Genomic DNA, 13,371 nt, shown 5'->3' with positions numbered 1-13,371 from the left:
CAATTGCCAACAAAGTGGTAGCGTGATCAATACAAAAAAAAGTGACCTTATAAGTGAGATACATATATCCTCTAAATGCAAAATTATCTGACAATCGCGTGCACTGGACATATACAGACAGAAGAATGCTGGTGAGATTAGACTGTGGCCAATTTTTTGCATTCTCTTGCAGTATTTGAAATAGGTGGTGTCTCATAAGAAGCTTCAAGCTTGTCACTTGTTGCTGTTCAGGTTTCCTCCTGATGGGCGAAAACCACAGAAAAAGAGTTTCCCCTTCCTTCCAATCGTGTGCCTGCTATATCTGCATGATTACCATCTCAATCAAATTCCCATTGCAAACCACTGCTAATATTACCTTTTTCATCAACAGCAGGGGATCAAGGAGTTCACATGGCATCATTAGGTCAGCTCTCCGGTATGCTGCTGCGCTATTGAAATAAGGATTTGGAGAATGAACTTTAGTGAAGACTTCTGATAAAACTCTGTGCTTACATCAAAGGCAGCATCAAATGACTGCAACAGATTGAACATAACCCTTAGATAGCCAAGAAAAAATACATCTTTTCCAGTGACTTGCCAAGTACTTTTCCACCTGACCAGCAATTATTTGTTTTCTGCATGTTTCAGACTGAATTAAAAATAGTTTGCTGCTGTTATTTTTGTTTGGGAGCAATAACATTTACTTTATGGAGTTCTTTCTCCATAAAAAGTTCAGAGCATTGAGAAGTATCTTCACAGAGAGAAAGCTTCCTTTGGTTGAATTTCACGGTGAGGGAAAGTTTTCAGCATTTCTGTTAGTTTTCATATAAGCCCAGCTGCTTTCTTGGAAAATATGACTAAACTTCTTGTCTGTTTTTAGTAAAAGATGAGGTAATTAAACCTAAAATCTAAATATGGTCTAACTGAGTTTGGAGCCTGTTTTCACTTAGGTCTAATTTTTAGAAAACATATTTTAGAAAATATTCGGAGACTTACAAATGCAGACAGCCATTTGATGAAATTTTCCAAAGTACACACAGGAGTAGATTCCCATTGTTTCCTAAAAAAGCTCTCCTCCACCTTCTCTGTTGCCCATCTTTCTTCCTGTACCTGGGTTAGTGCTTCCCTGTTGCATTCTTTCATGTTTGATGTAGGAAATTCAAACCAACAGGAAGTTAATTCTATGAAAAAAGGGATCAGTTTCCTCCTCAGAGGAGACTGAAGATGAGTGATTGGGAATGCCTTTGGCAGCTGTTTGGTGTCAGACTGATTTACCTGTGCAGAGAAATTGATTTACCTAGCAATCTTTTTGGACCAAAATAATTTTAAAAGTTTGTCTTTGGATCCCTGCATGGGAATGGAACTGCTTAGCTTCAGCTTTGTGAAAAGCACTGGCAACACTGGGCATAAAAACGAAGTGTTGCAATGACCTTGAAGGAATTGACACCGCATGAAGAGCTGCAGGATGCAGCCCAGTGCTCTGGGCACTCACATCCTGCCCTCACTGCCAGCAGTCATCTTACTCACAACACTCCAGGGCGATGCCACTTGCTTGAAATCATTCTCTTACTTGACAACCCATGAATTGTTAAGCAGAATACCTTGGTGGCTGGCTCAGAGTGGAAAATTTAGAAATGTTAGTGACTTCTGGGCAGCCTGAGCCAGTGCTGGGTCCTGTTGGCCTCTCTTCCCGCTTTTTAAGTCAGCTTCAGTAGAAAGCATAAATGGTGCTTTATATTTCTTTAATGTGCAACCCCTTTGACAGTGTTTGCAATGGGAACTGGCAGGGTACTGTGAATGTGTAAGGAATCACAGTGTCTGAACCCCTGCACATGCAGGGAAATGGAGCACTGAGAGGTTCAGGCACAGACATTGAAGTGGTCAGGTGAGCACTTTCCCTTTCAAGTCACTCAGTATTGTGAAATGAAATAAAGGGACTCCAGTAGCAAGATGGATTCATTTCCATGCCTTGTCCTGGGGAGGGTGAACAGCAGAGGTACCCCTGCTAAACAGAAGACAACCAGGGATCATACCCAGCCACCTGTCCTCAGATCATCCAGGCTCAGTTTTGGTAACACACAAAGAGCTCTGTCCCAGATACTTCTGCTTGAGAGGCTTAGCAGTGAGCAGTAGAGCTGCAGGCTGGCCAGCAGCACAGCACACAGCCTCTGTCACTGAGCAGTATGAGCCCAGTCTAGAGATCCCATCAGGACTGTATATATACATATATATATATATATATTTGCAATTCTGCACCAGCTACCAGCAGCACAAACTTCTGATTTTTGCTTTGAAATTTTCAGCGGCAAAGTAATAGAGGAAGGGATCGAGGCAGCTGTTCGTGGCAGCGAGGCAGAGAGTGACCACCAGCGCCTTGTGCAGGCTGGCCTGGCTGCAGCTGCTGTACATCAGGTGGACAGTTCGCAGGATGTGATACGGCAGGAAACAGATGAGGGAGAGGATGAGAGTGATGACAATGGTTAACAGCGCCTTCCTGTGACTGATTGCCCTCCTGCTCTGCAAAGAACTGGACTTGAGCAGCGCTCTGATGGCAAAGACATAGCAGAACAAAATGGTGCAGAACGGCAGAACGAAGCCCACGATGAGGACAAAGCTGTTCATCATGAGGAGCCTGTGCGTGCTGGAGGGGTGGAGGTCCAAGCATTTGTCTGGGTTTCTGTAGCCAGCGACTCCCTTGTTTAACAGAGGGCTGGCAGCTGCCAGCACGAAAATCCATATGGCCACACAGGTGATCCTGGCACACTTCGTGTTGGTCACTTTTCCGTGTTTGAATGGGTAGACGATGGCTATGAAACGAACCACGCTGAGCACGGTGAGGAAATAAATGCTGCAGTACATATTCATGTACAAGGTGTAAGTCATGATCCTGCAGAGGATGTCACCAAATATCCAATGTGATCCCAAGAGGAAATATGAGGCCCGAAAGGGCAAAGTGCTCACAAACATGAGGTCTGAAATAGCCAAGTTCTGCATGTAAATATTTATCGAGGTCCTTTGTGAAGTCTGGAAGAAAACATAAACGGAGAGACTGTTTCCAACAGCACCGGGGAAGAAGATAAAGAGATACGTGATGGGATAAATTACTTGTTTGAAGCCGTCAATTGAACAGTTGGAGGAGCTGTCAGTGAAGCTGCCATTTAGTGCCACCTTGGAAATATTCATAGTCTGAGCCAGCATCTCCATTTTCCTGCCAAAGGGAAAAGAAGTGGTGTGAGTGCTGGGTTACAGGCTGGGCAGGGAGTTTGGCTATTTGGGACTGTTTCACTGAGGGCAGAAATTGCAAGATGCGGATGACAGTGGGAAGTAAGGGTTTGTTAACGAGTAATTACTTGTGATGTCCCAGTAAATACACATCTCAAGACGCAAAGCCCCAAGTAAGCTCTAATGAGTTTCAGTGCTACAGCAGCTGGTTGTGTTCTCAGCCTGTAGAAGTGCTGCCTTTTAGAGGTGCTGTGTGTGTGTTTTAATGACAAGTCTCTGATCTTTGCTGTGCAAAACAAGCCAACTTGCTGTCAGCCATTTTGTGGCAGGGAAGTTTTGAGTCCCCAGTCACCTACCATGGAAACATCAAAACCTGATCAGAAAAGAAATCACTGTCCACTGCTAGGCCTGCATTTCAAATTAGGATGGAAAACCAAAATAACTGAATCTGCCTTTTGGAACCAGGGAAATTTTTCTGGTATGTTTTTGGCAGTATTTCCTGAGCGATACCAGGCATATTTTGATACATGTAAAAACTAAGGACATTTTGACCTTAAACACTGTGCAAACACTGCGCTGATTATGCACAGTTCATTTTTTAACTCCCTCCTCGCACTGTATTTCTACTTTCTTGTTAGCTTCTGGTGGCTTTCTATGTCTCTTTTTGTGGGGCCTTTGCTCCACGTACCACTCTCTTAACCTCTTTTGTGCTCAGCTGTTCTGCACCAGTCAGTCATCCACACACACTGCAGCTTCCAGGGCAGCCCACATTTGCAGCCCTAATGAAAATGGCCTCTGAGAAAATGGGTTGTGCTCACAGAGAGAGACATTTCTCCTCTTGTGATTCAATCAAATCAAAACCACTCACCACTAAAACACTCTAAATAATATTTTTTTTCTCATTAGTGTCTATTTATTTTCTGATCTCTTGATTTCTTATCTCAGCTGTCCTGCAGCTACTAGTATTTTCAAAGGAAGGTGTCAGTATTGTTTCTTGTTTGACAGTGGGAGCAGTTCCCTCTTTGTATCTGCCAATATATTCTAAAGATGGGACATGGAAATTTTTAGCCTGAAAATCACAACTACATGGCATTTCCAGATGCATGGAAAAGAAGCTTTTAATTTGCCCCAGTGTGAGTGATAACACACCCATGGTACATGACAGCATCCTACCTCTTATTCTGAACATCACTGGTTTCACAATTTGAAACCAATTTATTTGTACAGGTGGAGCCTCCTTGGGGGTAAATTTGGCTTTACATTTACTTCGAACACCCAGCTACCCAGTGTGCTGTGAATGGGAGCTAATTTGCAAACTGAAGCCGTGGTGTGGGAGTCTGAGCTATGTTCAGAGCAGGCCATGGTATTTCCAGGGTTGTGTCTCAGAGTCTGTCCGAGTCCCTTAAATATAGCAACCAGATGTGCCCCAGCAGGCATCTTTTCATCCAGCCCCACTGGGATGGGAAGCATGGGAAGCACAACCCCAGGCTGGCCTCCCAAGGAGCACTTCATGGATACTGGGTCTCAGCAAAGCACTGGACTGACTAAACACATGCTCCTAAAGTTAATCTCCTCCTCCTTTAGGATCCTGTTTCTTCTCAAAGGAGAAGGAAAAGATATTCTTCTTAAAGACAAATCTTCAGCAATCAAAGGACTTTTAATTGTTTTGGTTTTCTTTATGGAACAACTGTCTGATATACACATTTTCTGTATGAGATCAAATTCAGCTTTTCTCCAAAATTAATATGATCCCCCTATTTTTCAGGAAAACATTACATCCTGAGGTACAGCAAAGGGAAGAGTGGAGGTTTCATATTTAGCCCTTCAGCAGCAGCACCCCTCCACCACACATCTTCAAAAGGTCTCTGTCCTTCTGTCCAGACATGGTACAGAAATCCATCCCATTTTCTGCTGGGATGCCATATCACTTGATTGACCGTCCTGTGTAAGAACAGGGGTAGCCCAGAGCTGCTGACTACTTTACTTGCCTTTCTCTGCACATTCTCAAGCTCCATAATCTCTGGTTTTAGTGTGGAGACAAGAACTGTCCACTATGGGAATGCATCAAGATTTTATGCAAGATTTGATACCCTACTTGATGGTGCCCTTCATTTTGCTGACAATTTTAGTTCTTCTGCTGTTGTAGCCAATGCAGAACTGACTTCAGCAAATGGTCAATGATGCCAGTGCCAAGTGCCCTTTCCAGTTTAAAGTTCATGTAAATAGGCACAATTTAGATTATTTTTCCCAACATGCATCACCTTACATTAAAATATACTAATTCTCATCTGCCCCCCTTCCAGCATGGCATCTGCCAACATGGAGAGCTGTCATGTCCAGACTGTTGATAGAGACACTGGATAAATCTAGTCCGAGTGCCAAACCCTAGAGGACTCCATTGCTTATTTATTGAGTGCCCACTTTGCTTCCTACACTTCATTCAGCTTTCAGCCCACAAAAGAATGTGCCTTCCAGCTCTCTGGCAACTTAGGTACTTAAGAAACCTTTGTTGCAGAGCTGTGTTGAAGGCTTTGACAAATGAAACTCTATAAATGCACACATATCATAGAATCATAGAATGGTTTGGGTGGGAAGGGATCTTAGAGATCATTTCATTTAAAGCCTCCTGCCACAGGCAGGGACACCTTCCACTAGACCAGGTTTCTTAAAGCCCCATCCAACCTGGCCTGGAACACTGCCAGAGATTCCATTCCCCCTTGTCCTATCACAACATGCCCTTGTGAAAACTCCCTCTCAAGCAATCTTGTAGGGCCCCTTTAGGTACTGGAACATGCTTTAAGGTCTCTCTGGTGTCTTCTCTTCTCCAGGATGAACAGCCCTAACTCTCTCAGCCTGTCTTCATCGTCCTGCCATTCCATGGCCATCTCCAGCAGGTCCATGAAGTTCTCATGTCAGGGTTTCAAAGCTGAATGCATGGCTCAGGTGGGGTCTCACAAGAGTGAAGTAGAGGGGAAAATCTCCTCCCTCAGTCATATATGTACATCTATATATATATATATATATATATATATATATATATATATATATATATATATATATAGATATATATATATATTTATATTTATATATATATATATAAAAATATAAAATGACCACTGGGTCCCCTTCATCCACTGTCATCACAGCCCTTCAGTAGGTAAGCCAAAGAGGATCTCCCTTTTCAGAAGACATAATGACTTTTTCTCAGCAGACTGGCATTTCAATGAGCTCAGTGCCTTCATTCTTCATTACAGATGCCCCCAAAATGTCCCAGAGGAGGAAATCGGTCCTAGTGGTCAGTGGCTCCCAGGACTGATGACGAGCTCACAGCCTTGAGCAGCCTTATCAAGCCTTTCTGGTAAATGAGAGCTGCACAGATGACACATCAGTCCCCTGGCACAGCTCCTGATTGCAATGGTGGGTTACGTGCCTTGGCCAGCAGTCTCACGGCTGAGGTCCTTCGGGACACTGATATGAGTGCCATCTGGTCTCAATTACTTTTTGGACTCTCACTTATCTAGTTGGTTTAATACTTCCTGCCCACATCTGTTGAATGGAGCTGGCTCCCCTGTCCTTTTTACCGTACCAGCACTGAAAATATCCCAGCATCTTTGTTTGGGAAGAGTGAATTCCCAGAGTTTTCCTGCTATGACCTTGCTCCTAAGAGATCTTTTGCCACCAAACTCCCCTGCCAGTTCCCAAGTGGTTTTTCATCTTCTAGTAGGTTTACAAAACTTACTGTCAACCCAGAATATCCTTTATCAGAGGCTCTTCACTATTTTTTTTCTTTAATGCTCCTGATTTCCTCTCCTCATTTGATCTGTCATGATACAGACTTTCCTGTTTTCCCCATTTTGACAAGCCTTCTGCTTTCCAAATGGAGATATTTTCCTTATAGTAGCCTTGGTAACTATTTTACTGGTAGACATTGGGCTCAATATTTCTTAAAATGCCTATTTCTTTTGGAATGTAGGCTTGTTGAATTTTCTGTTTGTTTCCAGAAACAAACCCCCAAATTTATATAAGCTTCTTCCTCTTGAACTGCTTCCCTGTCCCACAATGCTGTTGAGCTCAGCTCTACTGTGATTAACAGTACAGAGCTACCTCCACCAAAACCTGTGCAGCTCTAAAGATCAGATGGCATCTTGTAGAGGTAGAATGCCAAGGTAGAATGGCATCTTGTGTTGCTGATATTTTTACAGGACTAATTATTCTAGGAATCAGGAAGTTGTTGCTTATGGACATAGCATCTCATCCTGCTGCAGCACTGCATCATTATACAGACACCCCAAACCTCCTCCCATTGCTCCCTGCTTTCTTCTTCCTACCCTCACTTAATGTGCTGTGGCATTTGTCATAACCTGCTAAGGAGCTCAGTAGTACTTTCCTAGCAGTATATTTTTATTATTAGAGTCTGCCTACAAGAGCGCTGTTGTGCTTCTCTTCAGCCACAATATTTTTACAGTGTTGTGAGTTATGTAGTCCCTCCTGCACAGTGCCACTCCTCCACCTGAGCATCCTACAGTATCATTACCATAAAGCTGGTAGCATGGCAACACAGGCTCCTCTTGATTGTCCTTTCTCCTGCAGGTCTCTGAGACTTTCTTTGTACCAGGGTTTTGGTCCAAGCCTGATGGGTGCTCTGTCTCTTTTTCAGGTTTGAGATCAGTGCAGAATTACACGTAAGATTTGGTTTTGATCAGACATTCAAGATAGCATGTGCCAGTCTATTGGATTTGCAGGCAGTTGGATCCTGAGATTAAAATATGAGAGGTTTGGTGCATTTTTATTAGCTTAGTGTCTTCTTCAATTAACAAATCTCCTCTTACTTTTGCTCTATCAGCCTACCTGTCTTGCACACCCATCCATTTGTTAAGGATGTAAAATTCACCTTAGGCAAGCAATGTCTTTCTGCTATCATCTTACCTAAATTGCACTCAAGCGAGGCTAAGATAAAAATAAGATATACTCATAATAAATATGTACAATTTATAACATAAATGTAATTTGTAACGAAAGATAAATATTTCTCAATAAAATCCATGCTAATCAAGCTGTAAATATTTTTTGAAGATTTCACAGAAGAAAAGATAAAAAACTCACCCAAACTCTACATCTAATCTACTCATGGAGCAATTATTTCAGAAAAGGCTCTCTTTTTCTATCTCAGCTGATTTTCTCTTTCTCACGCCAGGGAGATTGTCAGAGCCTCAGGACATGTGTCAGCTGCTTCCATTTGATAGCTTCCATCAGTGAAACTCATATATAGAAAAAATCTCCTGTTAGAGAATTTCTATCAGAGGAGTCTTGCAGTACCACTGAAGAGAGAATCCCATTTCAGTTCATCCTTTTCTTTCCTTTTTTTTTTTTTTTTTTTTTTTTTTTTTTTTTTTTTTGAGGACTGTTAGATCTTACCGCAAAACTTCCTTCTTTTGGGAGACAGAAAATTCCTGTAGGTCCAGTGTCTCAGCCTTAACCCATCCTGTTCATTCCTGACCCAGGAGACCATCTGGATATTTTTTCTGAAAATGAAGTTTATGGCCTGTCCTTAGATAAATAATTTATTCTGTATATCTAGGAGCCACCTCCTAACCTTAGCTGGCTAATAACAGTTCTTGGATTCAAGGAAGGCAAAAATTCTTCCCTCATCCTCTGTGGTTGGTTGAGGTAGTTCCACATGAAATATATGTTTCACTTCACCTTTCTTTCCACATTGATCTGTGTGTCAAGACACAGCTAACAGGAGCGTCTACACATGAAAATTGTATGGGTTATTGTTGGCCCTGTACTGTGTGCAGGCACCATGGTGCTTTAGGAGCTTTCAGTTGACTGGTCTCCAGTTTCTTTCTCTTGCACATGCCATAACAGCTTGAAACTCATGTTGGAATATCTTGGAGAGGAGTCTGAGAACTGATTTTCTTGCTAGAATCAAGGATACTGAATTTTCTCAATTGCACATGCGTTATTCTACTCTTAGTCTCGGTCTAGCTGGGAAGGGAATTGAGGAGCATTTGTGCAGTTAGAGGACAAAATAGCTGAAATGGTAGTTGTTGGATAGATACCCTCATATGAGGAGCCTGAGCAAAGTGCCTCAGCCCTGTGCTTGTATTCTCTCCCCAGGGTGCAGGGACCAAAGGGCTTTTCATCAACTGAATCTTCATTGCCAATCCCATCCTTCATCAGATAGCACTGGACACAAACCATCACTCGTAGTGCTGAGCAGGGCTTGGAATTTGTCCACGTTCTTCAACCTCATTTGATTCCTCTACTTCATAGCTTTCACACAAAACAAGAATGCTTCAACAGGTGGCAGATCTCTTCACGAATATTTTCTTGTGTTTTGGGGTTTCTAAAGGCAAGGATGCTTGGACCACAGGAAAACAGAGTTTTTCTGTGTTAATAAACCCTCCATTTCCAAACTGTTGATCTGAGATCTGCTGCTCTAGACCACTGCATTCACTATAACATGAGGAATGACAAAACAACTTCCCTTTAATAAGATGTTCTCCGTATGCAAAGTTAAATAGGGAAATCAGGTTGTTCCATCAAAATATACTACTTTGCTATGTAAAGTGAGAAGTAGTTAGAACCTCTTGTATGATCTTTGCACCTATCACAGTAATCTTTTGTCTAAAGAGAACCCCAGACATCTGAGTCTGTTTTTTTATTTCCCAAATAGGAAGGCAATTATAATATTGCTGCTATATAAGAGATAATTTGCATTTGCCAGTGCACTTCCAAGAAAAATAGAAGCTCTCATGTTTTTTTTAAAGTTCCCACTGGCTTTCTTGCTAATATTCACTTTGTGTTTCAGGAGCAGCATTACCAAGAATAAATGAAAAAAATTGCAATATTTAGAATCAACACTAAATTCATCAAAACATGGCATATTATTCACCTTTCTAAATGCACAATAATGGAGAAAACCCCAAGAGTCTGACATTTAACACCTTTTATTTTTAAAGTTCGCCATGAGCCAAATACATGTTTTTCATCTAGTTAAAAAACAAAGCTCTCTTAATCAGATCCACAACTTCATTGTTATCTTCCATCTGGCAAACAATCCTAGTTACATAAATCTACCCTTTTTTCTGCCAAAAAAATTTCTCAACACCAGCTTTGTCATAGAGAAGTTTGGTAAACTATCACTGTCTCTGGCAAGTAATACCCTAACTGCAAATACTGAGAAAGAAAAGTACGTTGTATTTTAATCATTGCAACCATTTTATCTACAGCAGAGAAAGTAAACAAATCTTGTCTTACCTCAGCTCATGGGTCTTCTGGTGTGTTCAGTATTTCCTTCTTCTGCTTGCTGTTTCTCACAGACTTCAAGGTTTTTAATGAAAAGGAAACCCACAAAAACTTGATGCAAAACCCGAGTGCTACTAATGCAGAAGCCAAAGAAAAATCATGAACAGGGTAAAGGGAAGTAAATCCTGATTAAAAGTTCTTACATATTCTTAAAATAGAAATGTTCTCAGCTCAGGGAGTGGTGCTAGCAATCACAGGGCAGTCTTTCATTATTTTCACCCAATGAAAGAGGTTTTACAGCTACATGGCATGTTGAGAAGTGTTCTGAATTTCTGTGTTTGGACCCACACTTCTATATATGTGCTTTCATTAGTCAAAATTGCCCAAAATATTAGTGGGATGCCCAAATAATCTTCCCAGGAATCATGAAAAATGTTCTTGGAATTAGGGGAAGGATATTTGTTTTGTTTACTTCCCAGAAAACACATAAATAGCAAAATTGTTAACAGGCTTCTGGGATTTGGTACATAATCTCATTCAACTCATAATTCAAGGCTGAGTTAACAAGCTGAGGGACTAATTTTCTTGAATTTTTATAGGAACAGATAGAGCTCTGCTAGGACAGGAGCAAATGGCTGCAGTGAATGCCTTACCCCGTCTTAAGCTTTACCCCTTCTTCATGGAGCAATGCTAACTACACAGATGGGTGCTCTGAGCCCACTGCTGGTGTAAAATAGGTTTCTATACACACTGTAGACATAAAAGCTTGATTATTTATGTTCTTGTATGTGCTGTCAGCATGTGCAGGTGGACCAGACACATCCAAGTGCTTTCTGGTTGCTGTGCTGTATTTCTTATTGGCAGCAGGTCAGGAGTCCACACAAGGACTAGGAGTGCCTAGCACAGCAGATGAAGAATCTCCAAAACAACCCAACCTTCTTGCCACCCGCACGTGTACTTATCTATACCCCAAAGTGCTTTGGATAAAGATTGTAATCTGTTTACCGCTTGTACATGTCAACTTGAGACTAGCCAAAATAGTCTTTTGGGTGTGCTCCTCATGTGGGGTCATGGTGGCAACGTGCAGTGGCTGCAAAGACTTGTGTCACCAGAACTTACAAATCCCGGGACCTGCAAACAGCTCTGTGGGTCCTTTTTTTAGCATGGAGGTGAAAAACAACATAGAAAACCAGCTTCACTAAGAACTAGTCTAACTCTTTTGGTCTTCAAGGTGGGCACAAAAAGCGGTTTTTGACACTTGCCTGCATTTGAGTTGACAGCACAAAGTCAACTTTAAAAGCTTCCCAACAGACATCCACATCAAGTGAATTTTCAAGGTGCAGCACGACGATGAATTAGGACCCTCTTGAAACCACTGTTTGCCAACTCTTGTGGCACCTAAGTCCATGGATAAGTGTCCTCTTCCAGCTGTGGTTGTGCTGGCTGCTTTGGCTCCTGTCCCAGCTGTTTCCCTGTCTGCCAAGGTCTGCCTGCTGAGTGGCTCCTGCGTGCTCCCTAACCCCACAGAGTCATTGAGGCAGGTCCTGTAGACCCCTGAAATAGGATATGTCTTCTCACCCAGGTCACATGGACTAAAGTGGGATGGAAATTATCCTGTGAGCATCTTTGTAGACAGAGTCCTTTGGGAAAGAGACAAGACATGCATCAGGGACTGAGGCCACATCAGCCAGTGAGACCACTGCCAAAAGGCAGCTTTGGCCTTGGTCTTCACTTGGGCAATGCCCCAGTAACTCAGACTGCATCTTTTCTGCAACTGGCAGAGACTAATTTAGGCATTGCAGTAGCAGTCTGATGACATCCCCATCACAAGGCATGTGGCAATAATCACTTTGGGACTGATAAGCAGGCTGTTCTCAGATACAGAATCAGAGACTGAAACACACAGAAAAGTTAAGGCATTGATCACATTTTATTTTCCTGAGCTATTTTGAGAACATCTTTTTCACCATGTGATATGACTATCTTCATTGCCTGGGTAATTTCCCACATTCACCTTCTTAAACACCCTGCTTTCTGGAGAGTACTGCTTCCTCCCTTTTATAAAGTAATTCTATGTTTTGCTTTAAGCCTGGCTTTGAATAAATGAGGTTGGCTGCCAACTCACCCTGCACCTGATGAGCTAGATCCGGAGTGACTGCTTGGAATTTTTTAGAAACATTCGCTGTATGACTCAGCTTCCGAGGGGAGTTTATTACATTTCTTACTAATAAAAACTTCAGTAATTCTGGAGAAGACATCTCAGAATATCATGAAGAATCAAAGACTTTCATCACAAGATACTGTGTGCATATCACATATTTAACAGTTAGGAGCCTAGTCCTAGTTCAAAGCTGAATTTTGAGTCCCTAAAATGCATAGATTTTTGAGGACACTGCAGGGTGCAAACCACCCCTCTGGGCTGCAGTCTCCATCCTGCCTCTGTCTCTGTTTCCTTTTGCATTTCTGGCTCCACAACAGCCCAGTTTCAAGACAGAAATGCAGGAGGGGGTTACTCATCCTATTCCTTCCCCTTGGTCATAAACACACATGCCCTCCAGCCCTGCACAGAGGTACTGCCCACATGGGAGGGCCCCAAATGTGTTAAGAAGCAAAGAAGTACTCCAAGCTAAGTAGAAGCAAAAATTTGTGTTCTCCTTCACCTTTTCAAAGTTTTCCAAAGGTTAGTTCAAGTGTCCTTGTGGGCTGAGCACTATCTGCTGGGAGTGCCAGTCGAGGAACCTGTGCACCACACTCCCTGTATAGGACACCTTGGACTTCCCAAATACACATCATGCCATCATGTGCTCCATAGGCCAGGCCTCCCCCTCCAGCCACCCTAAAGTCAGGTGAGTGCTGTCTCAGAATGGTCATCCCTACCTCCTCTTCTTGTGCATCCCTCCAGCACTGCTGTCTCACTGG

General features: G+C 42.4%; 1 protein-coding gene across 1 annotated transcript; it reads right to left on the bottom strand.

The window, feature by feature from the left end:
* Window positions 1–2,238: 2,238 nt before the first annotated feature.
* CYSLTR2 (cysteinyl leukotriene receptor 2) lies at window positions 2,239–10,657 on the bottom strand. The gene is made up of 2 exons (XM_041407263.1): window positions 10,465–10,657; window positions 2,239–3,187 (listed from the first exon to the last, which is right to left on the bottom strand). Exon 2 carries the CDS (start codon window positions 3,181–3,183, stop codon window positions 2,239–2,241), a length of 945 nt encoding a protein of 314 aa, XP_041263197.1. The 5' UTR covers window positions 3,184–3,187; window positions 10,465–10,657.
* Between the last annotated feature and the right edge of the window lie 2,714 nt (window positions 10,658–13,371).

The sequence above is a fragment of the Onychostruthus taczanowskii genome, unplaced genomic scaffold (assembly GCF_017590055.1).
Source record: "Onychostruthus taczanowskii isolate IOZ18803 unplaced genomic scaffold, ASM1759005v1 scaffold26, whole genome shotgun sequence".
NCBI classification, from domain to species: Eukaryota; Metazoa; Chordata; class Aves; order Passeriformes; family Passeridae; genus Onychostruthus; species Onychostruthus taczanowskii.
The sequence above is the reverse complement of the archived record's forward strand: the minus strand, read 5'-3'. Positions and strand labels throughout refer to the sequence as shown.

Coding starts and splice junctions, on each gene's coding strand:
- CYSLTR2 (XM_041407263.1), bottom strand. CDS start 3,183: ATGGAGATGCTGGCTCAGACTATGAATATTTCCAAGGTGGCACTAAAT.